Source organism: Uloborus diversus, chromosome 4 (genome assembly GCF_026930045.1).
Source record: "Uloborus diversus isolate 005 chromosome 4, Udiv.v.3.1, whole genome shotgun sequence".
Lineage (NCBI taxonomy): Eukaryota > Metazoa > Arthropoda > Arachnida > Araneae > Uloboridae > Uloborus > Uloborus diversus.
The window spans coordinates 52763583-52782773 of NC_072734.1; the positions used below are offsets into that span (position 1 = coordinate 52763583).

Here is a 19191-nt window from a genome sequence, read left to right on the forward strand (position 1 = left end):
ACCAAGACGATGGGAGAGGCCCAAGGACTGGATGACGGTTCGATTACATCGTTCTCCTTCATCTCTTTCAGGAGGGTCTCAACCTCTTCCTTCTTGGCGAACGGTAGTCGTCTTGGATGCTGTTTAATAGGGAGGTGTTCTCCAGTGTAGATCCTATGCTGCGTTAAATTCGTCCTGCCCACATCCTCCGATGTAGATGAAAACAGATGCTTGAAGTCCTCCACCAATTGTTCCGCAGCAGTTCTTTGATCTTTCGATAATGGCGCACTCCCAATTAACTTCGATGTCAAGGAGTCAGAAGACACAGTCTCGGGGGAATTGATTCTTCTAATGATGCAGTTTACTGGAGTACAAGTTGCCAACACTTCACCTTTTCGGATATTCCTTGGCCTTTCACTCACGTTGGCGACTCTCACAGGAATTACATCCTTAGAAAGGTCCACAAGTGTAGATGCCACCAGCACTCCTTTGGGGCTATTGCTTAGGTTAGGTTATTCAATGAGTCCAAATCGAAAACTATTGCTTTCTTCAAGGGAGCCAGGTATTAATGATTCTGACCTTGAGGGAATCGATAAATCTGTTTGGGCTATTATTTTATGAGCGGATTTTACATCACTTTCTGCAGGGAAAACGGCTATGTCTTCTCTCATCGAGTGCAGCTCATTAGTCTTGAAGTCGAGAGTGAAGTCATATTTCTTCAAAAAGTCCAATCCGAGAATGAAGGGGTCCGTGATATTAGCGACGAATGCCGTATGATGGTAGGTGGCATTCCCAAACACTATTTCCAAGTCCACTTTACCCTCAATCTCAATTTTGTCGCCTGTCACAGTCTGGAGACTTACGCGTGGCGATGTCCACAGCAGTTTCAATCCAAATTCACGAGCCACATCTGTCCTAATGATTGTCACATTGGCTCCAGTGTCAACAATCAGTCTGCAGGGGTTCCCATTTACATGTGCGTAAATGAAAAGTCCATCACTGCCACAGTGGCAGTGATGGACTTTTCATTCTAGAAGAGGAAATCTGCAGAGCTCTGGTGGTGGTGATTTCCTTCCCTCGCGTAGCTTGGCGATCCAGACAACTCCTTCGCAGGTGTCCTTCACTACCGCATTTCCAGCACTTCTGCTCATGTTTCTTTTGGGCTGTTATGCTGCTCAGATGTCTTGCCAAGTCACCGAGTTGTCTCTCAAGTTCAGCGAGGTGGGACGACCTGGAATCAGACTCATCAGCTTCCTGAGCCCGGATTAGATGGCAATCCACACGGGTTGCTTCTTGGGCGGCCTCGTATCTCATCGCATACACAACAGCAGAATTCAAGTCTTTGACATCCGCCATCCGTAGAGCTTTCTGGATTTCCGGATCTCGAACCCCGTCGATGTAGTAGTTGAGTGCCAGGTTGTCTCGAACATCCGCAGGACAGTCGTAAAAAGCAAGATGAGACAGTCTCTCGACGTCCGCCGCTAGCTCTTGCAGGGTTTCCCCGGTTTTCTGGAAACGGGACTTCAACTGGAGTCGGCTGAAATCTTTCTGGCACTTCTCACCGAAGCGAAGCTCCAACGCAGATGTGAGGGCGGCGAAATCCAGGCGCTGGCCGTCCGGAAGGGTCTGAAGAATGTCCGCTGCGTCACCTCTCAGGGATGCTGCAAGATGGCAGGCCTTGGTAGCAGAGTCCCATCCGTTCGCTTCCGCCACTATCATGAACTGAGTTTTGTAAACCTGCCACGAAGTTTTCCCATCAAATGTGGCAAGTTTAATGGACGGTCGAGCAACCGATGTGGGAGCGCCATACTGTACAGAGCTGCTTTCCGCGGTCGCCAATCTCCTTTCCAGGTCTTTAAAGATGTCTTCTTTAAGTTGATGAAATTTTCTATCTTCTTCTTCCAGTTTATTTTCTACAGCATTGCATCGGCCTTCAACGGAACTTAATTTTTCTTCAAATTTCTCTTCGATTTTATTTTCCACTGCGATGAATCGGCCTTCAACTGCCTCAAACTTTCCTTCAATAGCATCAACTCGATGCTCTATCTCATTAAATTTATTTTCCATCACAGTCTTTACCGAAGTAAGATCGTTTTTAATTTCCTCTTGGTTAGAAACTAGGTCATTTTTCAGCACCGTTAAATCACTTTTCAATTGGTTTTAAATAGCCGCCATATCATTTTTTAATTGATCTTGATTAGCTGTAAAACTTGCAGTCAAGTCACTTTTTAATTGTTCTTGATTAGCTGTAAAACTTGCAGTCAAGTCACTTTTTAATTGTTCTTGATTAGCCGCCATATCACTCTTCACAGAGGTGATTGCGTCAAGAAGTTGTTTTATATGTTCATCCATTGCGCGAGTAATCACCATAAAAATAAAGTCCTAATTCAAAAAAAAGTCTTTATGAAAAAAATGTCCAAAGTCACACTTACTCCAAGAAAGTCCAGAAGAAGCCCCACGTTGGGCGCCAAATTGTAACGGATTCGGTGCGACTTCCACTTTCTTGAAATGAAGACACAGTTCTTGATAAAAACACAGGAGTTTTATTTACACTATGTACAGGAGAAATCGTTAACAACTGCTAAATTATTCATCAGCAATTAAGCAATTATCACACAACACCGTAAATTCAACGTTTACACACGTATTTACTTCCAAATACGAAAACAACGCAGCGAAATGCCTCGCAATAAACAGAGCAAATACGCTCACCGTTCGAAATCTCAATCGAAAAACTCCCCTCTTTATCACGCAGGACGCTTTTATAAACATCGAAGAATTTTCCACAACATTCTTACCTCTTTTCGAAATGCGTAGACCGTTATCAAATTTTATCAATGAAAAGAAAAGAAAATAGGGGGTCGTATACTTTAGCCGAATGAAAAGGGGTTGTATATTCATTACGGGAAACTATTTACAGGTTACGTTACTACAATTACTATTTACAGGATTTGTAACAATATGCATGATTTACCTCAATAAAAATTTTCATTGAAATCTGTGACATGTCAGCCACAGCTGATTTGCTCATTTCCCATGGAATGACCCGAATGCATCGGGAAGTGCGCTTCCTTAAACCATCACCCCTTTTTTTTCAATTGGAACCGTTCGTAGCTGCTAGTCGCGGAGTTCGAGAACAGACAGTAAATGTTCATTTTTGTTTTTGTCTTGTCAGTTTTGTGTTTGTCATAAACTTCGTTAAAAAAGCAATTTTTTTAATTACCGTTATTTTTAAATACACACATGCAGGTGCCTAAAAATTCTGATGTCCCGTTTTGAGGAAAAAAAAAAAAAATGGTTATCTAACGGGGAACTTCAAATTAAGAAGTTTCCATACCGTTTAATACCTCCAAAATTCTAACTTGTGATGAAAATAATTGTTTTTTCTTTATCTTTAAGAACGGTGTCGTGTATTTCGTACGTACTCAGCCTGTTTAGACAAAGATAAGTGCCCACTGCCTGATGCCTGACCGCCGATGAGATGGAAAGGTTAATATCCGGTTTGCGGATACGGACGCATCTTGCACATGGGCGTGCACAGAAATTTTAGGGTCCGTTACAAATGACTTTTACGAGCCCCTCCAGATTGTTAATCCCCCACGACTCTACATATATTTTACCCCTCATTTTAAAAATCTTGACTCAATTCTGGCTCGCCCCCCTCCCCCCCCCCGTCTTCCGGGCACGACCCTGATCTTGCATTTATTAGTTTTTAGGGATTCCAACTTTTGCATATGTGTGTTAGCCTCTGAATTAAGCAGAGTCACATTGAAATAAGCGAAACACTCACAGGCCGGATCTACTCACCAGCAGTCCCCGTAGTGTGTGTGTGGGGGGGGGGGTCACAACACTTGAGGGGCCCACGGCCAGAGAAAGTAAAGAATCTTTTAAAAAACGAATAACAAATATAGACTTAAATTTAAATATTTAAAGTTTAAAAAAAATTTACGTTTTAGCAAACAATTGAAGAAAAAATGAAACTCAACACAAACTAACCAGGATCCGCCAAACTGATGTTTAAATACGATTTCAAATAGACAAAACAATATGCAGGAAAAGCATAAAAAATCCTCAACTAACTCAATGCTTATCTATCACCGCAATTCTAAAAATTTAATTGGTGAAAATAAAAATTTAACTTGATCAACAGATTCATGTTTTATGTTTTAATTCATATTAAAAACATCTATGGTTCTCATCCTGGGAGACGCGTATCCTAGAGGGGCGTAGGAGAATTTCAATAGTGGCGCGAATGCATTAAATTAACAATAGTTCTTAAAAACTAATAACAATGTTTGTTACATCCTTATTAAGTAAATCTGTTTAAAATCTATTTATGTATTAGGGCCATTTTACGAAAAAAGGGGCCATTTTGTCCCGCACATGACTGTTCATATATTTAATTAAAAGCTAATAATAGCAAAAAAATCTTTTTTGCTCAAGCAATCACTCAAACATTTGTGACTTCTTAAGCATCGAAGTTTTGTTCATTACCCTTCCAAATTAATGTTTTTTGATGAAAATATGAAGCGTTTCGTGCGGGACAAAATGCCCGTTTTCCGTGATCCGTTTCCGATTGATTGCCGTTTCCGTTTGCCCGTTTTTCATTAGGTAAATTTTTTCAAATTATTTTAACGGGCGCACTTGTCAAGAGCTGTGCAAAATGCAAACTACTGATCATAATCTTTAATTAAAAAAAAAAGTTTTTAAAATGATTTACTACTATATGCTTCAGTTGCTGATAATACAGTATGTAAATATGTGTAAAAGCTTGAAAAATGCACTTATTTATATGAAAATCAGAAATGTGAAAAAGTGTTATTTATAAGCCAAATAGGAAAAGTTTTTTTTTTTTTTTTTTTTGGATGGATATTCACCTGAGTAAGTGCAGTTGGAAAGCAAAATATTAATTAAAATAGGCATTTTGTAAATTACAAATTTATTTAGAACACCAATTTTAACATTAAAAACATGCATTCACTTAAAGCTGCAGATTAAAACAAAACACACTTAACATCCCCGTCAGAGAGCTTGCTAAACCATTTGAAACTTTTTTCTATCCCACGCCTGGTTTGTGTAGCAGTATAGAAGTTTCTTTTGAAATCACTTTGACTCCCTTTTTACCCTACTGCGCGTGCACGACGCTAAGGAGGGTAATGTGTTTATGAGTCTATGTATGTATGCATGTATGTATGTTTATTCGTATGTGGCGTTGTAGAGGCTAAACGCCTTGACCAATTTTGGTGATTCTTACGTCGATCTATTTGTCTTTACCTTGGGAGTGCCACTCAGCACATGATAGTGATCAAAATTCACCATATCAACAACCAGTCGCCATATTGTCAGTTCGGGATCGTATCGCATGCTACCTGCGTGCGACGCAGCGTGCGACAAATGCAAGTAGCGTTTTCGCTGTCTGAATTTTTCGTTTGCTATGGCTACTAATTTTATTTTCATCTCTAACATGTTGTATTTGTTTTTGTCGTGATTCAGGGGACTGAGTTTCGTGACGTGTACTTTCTTCACAGGCTTTTTTTAATTTTGCGAGAAAGATTAGATTGACAACGTTTCCGAGCTCGCGTCATCATGAGTTGTACAGGCTGTTTATATAGCTGCGGTTGACTTAAGTTCTCGAATTTTTGCTAAAGGTCATGCATGTGTAGCTTTAAGCCGAGTTAGTTCCCTAGAGGAAATAATAATCAATAGTTTAGACCACAGGAAGTTACTTAATAATCCTCACGATATAAACTCTCCCAATAAAATGACAAGATTACGAACTTTACCATCTTATAATTACAATAACTAAGGAAGTGAAAATTAACTAAAAAATTTAAAATAAAAAATAATTATTCAATAAAAACAAATATCCCGACTGCCTAAAAACCGAAAAAAACTAATAAGAAAAAAAATATAAGCCCAGTAGTTTAGAACGAAATGGGAAGATTGGACGCCGAGGATATTGGGAGCCGGAAACATTGGGCGCCCAGGTTTTGGGTGCTGTTCAACATTTCGGTGCCCAAAAACTGTGCGTCCAATCGACAGCGCCCAAATTTCCCAGCGCCCTATGCTCCCGGCGTCTAATATTCACGGCGCTCAACTGACGACGCCCAATCTTCCTTGACCGAGTTTAGAATGTTATCAAGTACTACTGAATAACTACAAAATTGAAATAATCTTATAATCTATACACAAATAAGACATCATAAATTCAAAAGCAGAACAGAAGGATCAACAGTCGGGCCCATTCCTTTTTGACCAATGAAGGAACCCCGCAAAATTTGAATGGACCCCGACTGTTGATCCTTTTATTCTGCTTTTGAATTTATGATTTTTCTTATGTATATACGAGGCACGTTTTTAAAGTAAGTACCGTTTTGAAATAAAAAAAGAACAATTACAGATAGAGCAAAGAAATTTATTGGACAAAAATCTACCACACTTACGCTATTTTTCGATATTGATCCTGGATTTTCCAAGCGTTTGTCAAAGTGTGGTACAGGTTTTTGCATACCCTATTCGTAGAAAATTGCCGCCTGTGAAGACAACCATGAGGACTATTACAGGGCTTTGGCTGGGAAGTTTTTGAACATCCACCGGAACTGCCCGCCCTTATTCACAGCAACTTTCATTTGTTTCGGCATCTAAAGTCTCTCCTTGGCGGCCGATGGCACAACATCAATGATGATCTCAGAGAACATGTTACCCCATATTTGACTAGACAGGCGGCAAATTCCTACGAATAGGTGTACAAAAACCTGTACCACACTTTGACAAACGCTTGGAAAATCATTGGAGCAATGTCGAAAAATAGCGTAAGGGTGGTAGATTTTTGTGCAACAAATTTCTTTGCTCTATCTGTACCTGTTCTTTTTTTATTTCAAAATGGTACTTACTTTAAAAACATGCCTCGTATATATATCGGGATTATAAAATTATTTCAACGGTGTGGTTATTCAGTAGTACTTGATAACATTCTAAACTACTGGGCTTATATTTCTTTAATAGTTTTTTTGTTTTTGTTTTTTCGCAGTCTTTTTTTTTTTAAATAATTATTTTGTTTTTCTTATTATTTTGTTTTAACTTCTATTATTTTATTTATTTTTTCAGCATCAGACTGCAATGATCTTTCAGGAACATGGCAAAACGAGCTAGGGTCAACAATGACGATTAAGCATGATGTTTCTTCTAATTACATAACAGGTCGATATAAAACAATGGTGTCGACCTCCGTTGGGGCTGGAAAAGGCTTTTCGAATGTGACAGGTAAGCAATTTGTTCGATAAGATTTTCGCTTGCCCAATATAATGCAACGTAAAAAATAACCCAGATATTAAACTAGTTTCTGTAGGTAGCAATTCTAAATCTACTTGTAGTCCTGGTAGCAGAAACAGCATGATGCTACGAGTTACGCCCCAGATTCCTGAGAAAAAGTTTGCAGACTATTTTTAGTTTGTAGCTAAATTCTTTAAGGGAAAAAATCGTAACTTTTAGTAGACGAAGAATTGTCCCGCATTTCATGGGATATAGTCTCCTGAGTCCCCCTTACCTTCCTCTACACGTGGTTCAACCTGTTGGATGGAGCCTTAAAGAGAGTTCTTGTTTTTGATCCAGACCAGGAGCCCAGCAACCCCTAACTAAACACCCCGAAGGTGTTGATTTGGAATGGGAACTACGAGAACTTTGTGATTACGAGTATATTTAACTATTAGTAAACATGGAGGATCTTCGATCGGCTGGATCGAACCCGGACCCTCCAGTTGCGAGTTCAGGCGATCACGGCCGATATTGTCCACAGGTAGCACGTACTTGTAGAGTTTTAGTTTAGCATCTGATTTTTAAGCATTTTTCGCTGTTTGTTGAGGGGTTACGATTGATATAATGCTGGTTTATCTTGCAGACCATTTTTGGGTCTTTTTAATCTGCGTCGAATATTGCTGAAAAAAAATCTGCTGCTGGGCCTGAAGCATCTTCTCTAGTTCAAGAATTTCACAGGCACTAATAAAATTGTTCTTGAACACAAAAGAACAAAGCTGCAAATTTTATAACCAGGTTTATAAAAAAGTCAGAAACTAGCCAATTAATCACGATGATTTGACACCTAAACATTAGTAAGTATGAGGTTTTTTTTTTTTGATATGGACTCAGTAAGCTGTAATCTTCTTCTCTTCCAAGTTTCAACGCAAGCATTTTTAGTTTCTGTATCTATTATTACGATACGATAGTATCACATACAACAGTGGATGAGAATTCAGGATCCGTCGATGGTGTGTAATGGAATGTATGTAGTACAATTTTGGTTTTTGTATATGTCCTTCAATAAGATAATATAGTCCACCTCATAATAGTCAAAATTCTTCTTTGAACGAAATTACTTCCAAAATAATTGAAAACAGAAGACACCAGGATGGGTTTTGCTAAACTAACGTATTCTCAGAAATAGCTTTCTTCATGAAGCATCGTTGCTTGCTTACAATTTTACTAGCGACATTTTTATGAAATAATTGACTTTTGTAGCTCATCAATTGCCGACACCCTTGAGGCTGACTATACTTCATTTAAAATATTGGCATCCAACACTCAACACATTGGCATAATGCAAAATAGAGGAATCCCTAGACATTTGATCCAAACATGACAATCCCTGTAACAAAATACAAAAATGTTGAATGATACGGAGGAATTCGATACTAACCAAGGAGTTAGACAGGGCTGTGGTTTATCCCCAAACCTCTTCATTATTTTTATTGATGACATTATACGAACGTAAAAATTTTCAACAAACACTGATACCTATCTGAACTAATCCAATATATCATTGTCCGCAATTGATCAAATAAAAATTCAGTCAAACGCTGCATCGATGCAGCAACGCAGATCCAAATCACAGCATTATGATGCAGCCAGGTTAGGTTTGCCCCCTAGTGTGACTTAGGTGATGTCACATTTCACCTATGTAGGATGTGACATCACCTAAGATGTGACATCACCTATGATAATGATGCTCAAAAAGAAAAGCCACACAAATCCCACACAGTTGCGACACTCTCAAAAGGACACTGATCTGAGACCAGGTAAAAGAGGGTACTCCCTCTACTCCTAATGACCCCAACTGCGGCGGGCGCACATCCGAATGAAGTCTTAAAATAATTTATAAAAAATATATCATAATCATAAATTTTTTTAATGGGAATAAAAAGTTAAAAAAAAAACATATAACTAAAGTTATGAAGGATTACATCAGTTCCCTTTCTACTGTATAACTCAGAGGCATGGGCTCTGAGTAGTCAAGATAAAAGCAGAATACATGCAGCAGACATGTGGCAACCCGAGATCTAAATGCATCACATGACTTTATTTTACACCAATTTAAAGTTATTTCCCCATTATTGGCAATTTTAATGTGATTCAATAGTTAACTCTTTAAATATCACCAACAATGGCCAAATGAAAACCATATTTAAAATTTAGAAAAAAAAAATCGCCAAATTTGTCGCCAACTTGGAGACCAAAAGCTTGGCGATATATTGCCAAGTGTTTGCATAAATTATAACACCACTTGAGTTTGCATTGAAATGAACATTGAATTCCCCCCAAAGAGGTCTAAAAGACCCCCTTTGGAACATTCAAATGCAACCAAAAAGGGAGGTGCACAACTAGAACCCACTAGGAGTCTACGTACCAAATTTCAACTTTCTAGGACATACCGCTCTTGAGTTATGCGACATACATCCGCACATACGCACATATATACTTACGTGCATACGGACGTCACGAGAAAAGTCGTTGTAATTAACTTGGGGAATGTCAAAATGGATATTTCGGGTGCCTATACATTCTTAAGCACTTATCCGCGTTTGATCGGGTTGAAAAACGAACTCAACTTTAATTCGGGGGTGAGCAAAATGGAAATTAGGACTAAATTTTGAGTGAAATCTTTTTCGCGAATACAATACTTCCTTTTTTGTAAAAGGAAGTAAAAAGGCTGCACACTTATGAACAAAATAAAAAATGAAGACATTAGATAAGAATTAAAAGTTTTTATCCCCCGTGAAAGCACTAAATAAATGAATATCGCATTGGTTGAAAAGACCATATTCCAACGTATGAAACGATACAGACTTTGCATAGACGCCTTCTACTTTCCAAAAGACTAGCAAGAGAGACTGCGGCATAGTAGAGGGGCAATGGTAGAAAATAGAGCCGGAAAATGTAATTTTGTGATAAAATCATGAAACTTGGGATGAATGTAGACAATGTCCTTATAAACATTTTTAGAAGGGGAGGCATTTCAAAATCCTCCCCAAAACCCCCCTGGCGGCCAATTTTGGTCAAAAATCCAAAACTACTTTTATTTTTTATTTTTTAAAAAACACCCACTGTATCTTCTTTTGTGAGTTCTATTATGATTACTAAAGCGTAAAAAACCATCAAAATATCTCTTAACCTCCTAATTTTCATAATAATTTCAAAAACTTTGATTTTTTTCAACAAAACTTTAACTAACTAAAGTCTTGAACATTTCTGCAGGAGTTGTTTGAAAAATGTTTTTTTAATGTATTTTAAAGCACTATGTTAAAGAAAATCAATTCATTTATAGTAGAACCCAATAATCCGAACCCCAGAAATCCGAAACATTAGAAAATCCGAACATATGTTTTAAAATTTACCGATAAAAACTGATTACAAAATTAAGAATAAAACTAGAAATAAAAAATCATAAACAAAGTCAGTAATTTTTTCAAAATTCGAAACAAACATTTCAATTGTTACTTAAGAATGAATTTATTAGTTAAAACGAAATCAATTTTCATTTTCGGCAAAGCAAAAAAGAAAACTTCAAACACTTTTTTCGGAAGTTTTTTTTGGAAGTTTGACTCACATTCTGCAGTTTTATAAGTTATATTTGCACTAGCGAAATGAGAGGGGGGAGGGGCATCGATATTTTGTTCATAAACACCAAAATTTATTATTAAGCGTTTTAAAACAAATTTTAAGTATTTCTCAGACGATTTGAAGCGTTTGTTCTATGTTTTAATGGATGTAAGAGGAATAAATTATTAATTACTGCAATAAGAAGTTTAGTGCTATGTTAATTAAGATAAAAATATTGTTATTATTAACAAAAGTGTTATTTCTTGAAATATAACTCACTATTGCAAAAAATACGACTAAAACTACAACAAATCTGAGTAAGTGATATGTACTATGATTATACAAAAGATAATTTTAAAACTTTTGAATTTACAAGTAATTTACACAGATATATAGCGTTTTCCATTTCTATATTTACAGATTGATATGCAGATAAGTTCTATCTTGAAGCACCCACAAGTTATTTGAGAGCAGTTGTTTTTTACACTTGCATGACATAAATTCACTTTAAGCACTTGAAATTGCGAGCAAACTCAAACAAACAAGAACGTGCTTCTCATCAATACTGTAAACCCCAAAATCATGAATTTAAGTTCAGACTAAATTTTTAGGCATACTGTCCCATTGATATCTACCTCGATAAGCATTAAATAAGTTGCCAAAGGGCTTCAGCTGTGGGTGATAAGTTAATCATTGATCTTTGTTTGCTAGTGGAAAAACGTTTTCTAATTTCATTTACAGATGGAAGTTACATGAAGACGAGTAGCAAAGATCCGACAAGATATTTGAAATTTTTAATCATTTTTTTTTTTTTTTGAAGTCAGGATAGGTATAAAAATGCACCAATCAGGATAATCTTTCCATCTTTTCCACATCGTCAATTTTCCCCGACTTGCAACAAAGAGGTCGTGTCACATCTTGAGAATGAGTCGAACCCTCTTTAAGCAACTGCTTTTTGCTGACCGAATTTGTGAGCAAAATCTTGGACTAGTATTAATCGAAAGTGTTTTCCAGCTACAAATGTAAGCCCCATCTTCTTTCTCCCTTTTTTGTACAATTCATGGAAGCTTGAAATGCCTAAAATGACAGCGGGCGCCAACAGTTCTTACGCATATGCTTCTATATCCTCTTTCTGCAGCATCCAAAACATGTCCGAAGATCCTACAATCAGCTTCCTCGTGATTTGATGGAGCTAGAGGTGTCGTATTCAATGAAAATCCCCGTCGAATCTTTAAGAGCAAATCAAGATGGTATAGGCAGTGCAATCATGAAAAACAATTCTGTCTTCTTATCTGCATTCCGGAAGAAACTGATCCAGTTCTCAGGAAGCAAACCATTTTCTCCAAAATGATATATTTCTCCTATTCCTCTTATATGTCTTGCATCTGTATCCTGAATAGACTTCAGATACTAAAACAAAAAATTTTCGGTCCTAGGTCATTTTATGTGAACGATGAAAGAACCATCATAGACAATAGCATCACAATGTATCTCTGCACTTATTCTAAAATTAGCATTCATAATTTTCATCTTCAGCATCCTTTCACAAAACGTTTTCGTCTTCTCCCGAGTAGGGAATACTATTGCTTAATTCATTGAGCAGGAATGTTAATAACTAGACTTATTTCCCGTTCAAAGAGCTCCATTTATTGAAATCGATGGAGGGTGAGGTTGATTTTCATAGAGGAGAAATTCATCCAGGTTTAAATGTACGATATCGCAAATAATGAAAAGCTATGAAAATGAATCTCCGTCGAATTTTAATCTTTTCATTAAATAGACTTACTGGTTTTTCTGTAAAAATGAAAGGCTAAAAAGTTTTTTTTTCTACCCGTGAATATGAAGTGACTTTTGAATCACAATTCCTTTCTCTATGAATTTGTTATAACTTTTTTTCCCATCTTGCCCAATCTTCATGAGTTGCTCCACATATTCTTCGTCTACTGCTATATTCCTCTCTAATGAGAACAATTCTTTCGATGTTTCAAAAAATGTATTTCCATGTTCAGTTATTGCTCTTCAAGGCCTGACTCTTCGCTTTCTTTCTTGAAAACAGGCTTTGGAAACTTAACATTTCTTCATTGCGTATATACCGCGTTTTTTTAAATGAGCCGAGGTAACTTTTTCAAATTGTGTAAAAAATCGATAACTTCAAGACCAACCAACGTCCATCTTCTTAACGCAGTTGGATCTGTGATAGACCAATTATACTCCCGTCTCCTTTTACCAACGCATTGTTTTGCTTTTGCGTGTAAGCATGGTCCAATCTAATTACAGAAAACACGTTTATTGTCTTTTTTACAACAAATTGATAACCATCGAGCATACTTACTAAAAAATATATGTACATCGTTTAATATAGCAATCAAATGGGGAAAAAAAAACACAGAATCAACTCCTTCAAAAGTTCAGAAAAGATATTGAAGTTGGTTGAAAGCTGTGATCTAATAAACATTAACATCTTTAATACGGTGCTTCAAAATTTGAACATTGGGATGGTGCTTTCTTTCTCGGATTTTTAAGTTATGAAAACTTCTCTGTGAAAAGTGTCTTCTTTGCATCGATGTGAATCTTTTTGTAAGAAGTAGTTAGAGACATTTTGTAATACACTTTAGGTATGTTTTTTTCTCCTATAAAATGAGTAAATCTTACTAGTGATCAATCGGGTAACGGAGAACTAACAACAGCAACAATAGTAATGATAGAAATAAGAAGACATTTTTAATTCAAACTTTGAATTTCTTTCTATTAAAATTATGTTGTCTTGACATTAATTTCCCTCATTTTCCTTCAAATCCTTATTCTCTTATACCCTTTGGAAATAGCTGCGATTCTGCCTGCTCAGTCATAAAAAAGGAGATGCATCATGTCCGGATAATTGGACAGTTCGGGCAATTAGAGTTCGGATAACTGGAACACTACTTTGATACAACCCTAATTAAATTTAGAAACCAGTAATTATGTAATGAGGGGGGAAAATTCACGTCAGAGAATTTACAAATTAAAAATATCGATTTTTTTTAAATAACCACTTTTTGTGAAGTTATTTCGGAAATTAGACGTTTAATGGAGCTTTAAACGGTAGAAAGTATAATCAACATCTATGGAGTGATACAAGCAATAATTAAAAAAAAATTATAATACTTTTTTTTTAATAACATTTTTGATTTTGGATCAAAAATGGCAGCCAGGGGACTTTGGGGGGGGGGGGGGATTTTGGAATGCTCCCTTTCTTAAAATATTTGTATATACAATGTCTACAAACATGCCAAGTTTCAAAATTTTATCACAAAATGCAGTTTCTTCCCCCGTGGCCCCCTGACTAGCAGACCTAGAAAGTGACGTTTGAACCTAGATACCGGAACAGGCTTCTACCATAATCCTTGATGGTGAGGAGGATGATAACTCAATTTTTTATCAGAGATTTAAACTCTGCGTTTTTAAAACATAATCTTTGCTTCTACATAATTTTTGTATACAATTTTCTGTTGTAGTACAGTTACTGTCTTTTTGATGTATTCTACTTTATAAATTAATCCAACTTAAATTTTATTAAAGGTTGGTCTGTTCCTGTTAAAGACGGTGCAGTTATTTCGTTTTCGGTGCTTTTCGACAATGGCGCAACTGTAACAGTTTGGGTTGGTAAGCTCTAAAGATTAGTATTTGTTCCTATCTGAAATGTTACTCAAATATAAGTAACAAATATATGTGCCAAGTTTTCTAATCGAAAATGATTAAAACTGTCAGATTAATACTCAATTCAAAATAAATTACAAATAGAGGGCAGATTATTTTTGACAAAAAAATATTTAATTGATGATTTTTAGCCATGAATATTGATTTTATGGGGGAAAAACAGATTTGTTTAGTAAATTCTAAATTTTATTGACAGCATTAAAAACTTTGTTGAACTATCTTGAATTTTCTCTTTTTCCCTTGAGTTTAAAATGGAACAAATTTAGTTCCATTGAGTTAGTTAATTTTCATTTGCAAAGATGTATTAAAATCTAACATTTAAGCAAATTTTTTTTCTTAAAATAAATGAGTTTTATTTTTTAGCTTATTTTTTAGCTGTAAAGGCAATTTGCTTGTATTTCGTTTCATACTAGCTTTGGTTATCGGCTGCCAAGATTTTTCTGTTTACAAACTTGCGCAAGAGTATCAAATGATAGCGCATTCAAAACAACTCTAAGAAAAAAATCTTTCTCTCCCTCCTTTTTTCACAGGACAATGCAGTGTTTGTGATGAAAGAGAGTATATTTTTGCATCTTACGCTTTAAGAAAATACATTGATGACCCCAAAAATAGATGGATGTCTACCATCGTAAATCAAAACACTTTTTGGAAAGAAAACTACTCAAGTTCCGAGTCCAGTACTGCTGAACTCATCGATTCGGTAAGTGATAAGACAAAAGGGTTATCACATTTTTAACTTTGAGAAAAAGGTGGAGAAATATGAGGCGTTGCAGAATACAGATATGAAGGGAAAACTAAACATTTTTTTAAAAAATTTCCAATGAAAGGTACATGAAAAATATGAGAAGAATAGAGTAGCATTAAAAGTGTAACAAAAGAATAAAAGTCATTTCCAAACTGTTATCAGAGTACTAATTCACTGAATCATTAGCTTGACCAGAACCCGATCATTCTGATATTGGACATGGGGCACATTTCTATTTCAGGGCCCCTCTAGGGTCCGACTAAGATTTTTGAAGACACTGGGCATGAAATTCATTTTGCCCCCCTCCCCCGCGTCTTATTCCCGCTTTTTCTGAAGCTATAAAATATTTCGATACACAACACAGCCATGCTAAATTTGGTGGTAACCTCATATCACGTTTAAAAAGTAGAGGAGACATGGTATACGACGATTATATAAGATGTGGTTAAACTTTGCCAATTTACGGTAAATATCAAAGTTATCTATGATATAACTTTTAATAGTAAATGCTGACTAAACTTGGAGTGGTTTTGAGATTTGCAAAGAAATCAAATTTTTAAGGGGAATTTTTATTAACGAATAAGAGATTTTTTCCTTGTCTTGGCATTTGCAAAAATACCAATGACATCATTATACTCTAGATTCTGAGTGAAATCATTATTTATTTTTTATCAGCATGATAAATTAAGGGCATTTTGGGCCTCCCAGAAATTTAAGAGGAGGGGCCTGTGCCCCACATGCCCCTGCTGTAATCAGGCTCTGAGCTTGACTATTTAAATTAAGCAGCAACCACAATGCGACGCAACCGATTTAATAGTATAGTGACTAAAATTGGACTCTTATTTGAAATTCGCTTGGTCACATAGGAGTCCTAGTTACGAAACATCACTGTAAAGTCATCAACAGGTCGGAGCAATTCACGAATGTCAGTCCGCGGTGACATCACAAAGTAACGTTTCAGTGACACCTTAGTAGTGTCACAAAACTGCCGATCAAAATTTATTGTTACAGAGACGTCGCAGTGAAGTCACATGAATCGTTCCACAAATGTGTCACGGCATTATTTGTGTAAGACGACATAATTCTGTCACTTAACGACCATTGTGACTCGCAGAGATATCACTAACTTTCCCGTGACACATTGCGCTATCAGAGCAGTTGAACAGTTCAAAATTAAAATGTGTCAAAAATACAGTAGTTTCCCCTAATTATCAATATTTGATGAAATGATTACTTGATTGCTGAAACTCAATCTCCTTTGAACTTAAAACCAAAAGACAGTTTATCATTGTCCCCAGTGACCTATTTTTTTAGCAATAAAATCCCCTTTTCTTCTTAATTTAGCAAAACTGGTTACTGCATGTTTCTTAAATTAAATAAACTACTTTGTGAACTTGAGAATGACCTTTGGAAAAATATAATTTTAGTGGCAGCTTTTTCGATTTCGATTTCGAATCACAACTGACTACAACTGTATTTATGTCGAGGACTGCATACAGAGTGCCTTGCCTCCATTATTTCTTTATACCGATAGATGGCAGCACCATCACCGGATCGAACAGTTAATGAGAATTTAGAACTAGACCAGGAGCTGATAGCTACCTGGTGCTAGCACCCCCAGAGGTATCGTTTCACTTGGAGACATTGAGACCACGAGCATATTTAACGTCGCCCAGTCCCCTTTAATGACGACGGTGGATCTTCCACCATCGAGGTTCGAACTCATGACCTCCGGCCGCGAGTCCGACACTCTACCGATCGGGCTACCACGGCCCCAGTGGCAGCTTTAAAGCTTTAAAATTATAATTAGAATTAATTTTTTTTTTTTTACAGGAGTCAAGAGAGGAATCTTCGGACTCCTTTGTTCCCGAAAGAGGTTAGTCCAATTTTTACTCCTAGGCAAAAGCATGTTCATTGATGTGTATATCTATTAATAGATTTTAATAAGAATAATTTTTCGAATTTTTACTAAAAAGAGTTCCCCACAATAGTCTAAAAAAAAAACAAGCCGAAGCATCGCGCCATTTTGGTATCAGAAAGCACAAGTGACTGCATTTGACTTTGAGTTTTATTATTTTGTTTTTCATTCTTTTCATACAGATAACTCGAAAATACTTGGTGACTGGGTGTCAGAAGATGGAAGCAAAATGAAGTTTACATCGAAAAACCATCATGAAATTTCCATACAAGGTTCAAGCATTATTATTTGTTTATACAATTTATTATTATAAATCTATGTTAAAATGCATTTAAAAACGAAATTCACTTGAAATGTTTCAAAATTAAAAAGAATATAAGAATATTTTCATAAACTTGTTCGTTATGAAATTTAAATTTAGAAAATTTAGTTATGTTTTTGTTCATTCCTGCACGCTTTGTTACTATTTATTTGTTTTTCTTAATTATAGATTTACGTATGCAAACGTATTGTAGGAGTTGTGTAATTATAAGTTGAAAAAGTTGAAATTAGCGAGCGTGTTATTAAAAGTAGAACAGACTAAGAGTAGAGTACCTTTGTACTCAAAAAGTAAAATAGGAAATACCAACGTTTAATTGCTCAAAATTCCAGATTACGCTAGGATGTCTCTTCATCCACAAGCTCATTTCTTTTGCCTTGAAAAAGGCGTTCTTTGTAGCACCTAAACAAGTGTCTGCAGTAATCTGCAATTTTGTGCAATTAAACGCTGTTATTTCTTATTTTAATCGTATGTTATTCTTTATCACCATCCAAAAGATAAAATTAATTGCATTTCAAAATAGTTTTGAATTTAAGGATCCTTCCTTGAACGCAGACAATGTACACATACACATTCATAGTCAAGAGCTATCAGAGGCAATTGGAACGTTACTAATCCAGGTAGATCTAAGACTACTAAGGTGTACTGTTGTATTTTTAACTAATGATAACCGAAAACTCTGGAATATTTTTATTTAAATACAAAATTAAAAATATTTTACTCTCAGATGAAAAGATGTTGAACATCCAGAGAAAACTGTAGATGCTAAGTGAAGAAATGTATATTTTAGAATTATAAATCTCTCTAAAGTGATAGTGTTTCCAAATATTCAACGACAATAACTGATTTCAAAGTATAGTTTTTTCCTGCAATATTAGTAAAAATCCTCATATATATAATAGCCGAAATCACTGATCGAGTAACGCTCTGACGTCACCAACAATGAAACTCGTGCGATTGCTTTCGAGACGCCATGATTTCATCATTGCATCACAAAAGTTCAGTAATTTTATTTAGATAATATTTTTTGGCGACATTTGAGAATCAGAGAAGTACTTTTTTTCGACAAGGCAGAACTAGATAGAAGGAGCAACTGTTTGAATAAGGAAACTTAAGCAAGGAAAACTTGGCGGTCCGTTTTCAGCTTAAGCCATTATGTGAAAAAAAGACGTCAAATGCTACGGGAAATCTTTCTTATAAAGAAGCAGTTTGCACCCGTCATACCATGACTGGTGATTTTCTAGTAATGATAATAATTATAATAAACTATCTTTTTCGAATGTATACGGTTTACTTTGTGTCCAATGTTTAACTGAAGAAATCAAATTTGGATTGAACTGTAAAACAGTACCATAAAAACGTACTGTAAAATAGTAAAATGTTATTCCTATGTTTAGAAATTACAAAATATATAATACGAATGCCTAATATGAAAGCCGACACTATACAAAATACCCGATTTCTTGCATTAGCCGGCCGACCTTACAGTATATAAGTATTGCTTAAAATTAAAGAAAAAAAGTTCTAAAATTTAATTTAGGTAAAAATTGAACTTAAATAAAGCTCGAATTATCAGAAAAAAGAGGTTCTTTTGTGATCTTTTAAAATTTACTTTGATTACTGTACAGAGAAGTACTTTGCTTCAGCAAGGCAGAACTAGAT

The 19191-nt window shown here is 35.9% G+C and overlaps 1 protein-coding gene across 1 annotated transcript in view; it reads left to right on the plus strand.

Annotated features, from left to right (window-relative positions):
• Positions 1-19191, plus strand: part of LOC129220411 (uncharacterized) — a 45951-nt gene that overhangs the window by 6811 nt on the left and 19949 nt on the right. Inside the window, exons 2-6 of the mRNA XM_054854831.1 lie at positions 7087-7242; positions 14410-14493; positions 15078-15247; positions 17126-17168; positions 17393-17482. Coding sequence (XP_054710806.1) covers positions 7087-7242; positions 14410-14493; positions 15078-15247; positions 17126-17168; positions 17393-17482 — 543 coding nt within the window. The remainder of the gene's footprint in view (positions 1-7086; positions 7243-14409; positions 14494-15077; positions 15248-17125; positions 17169-17392; positions 17483-19191) is intronic.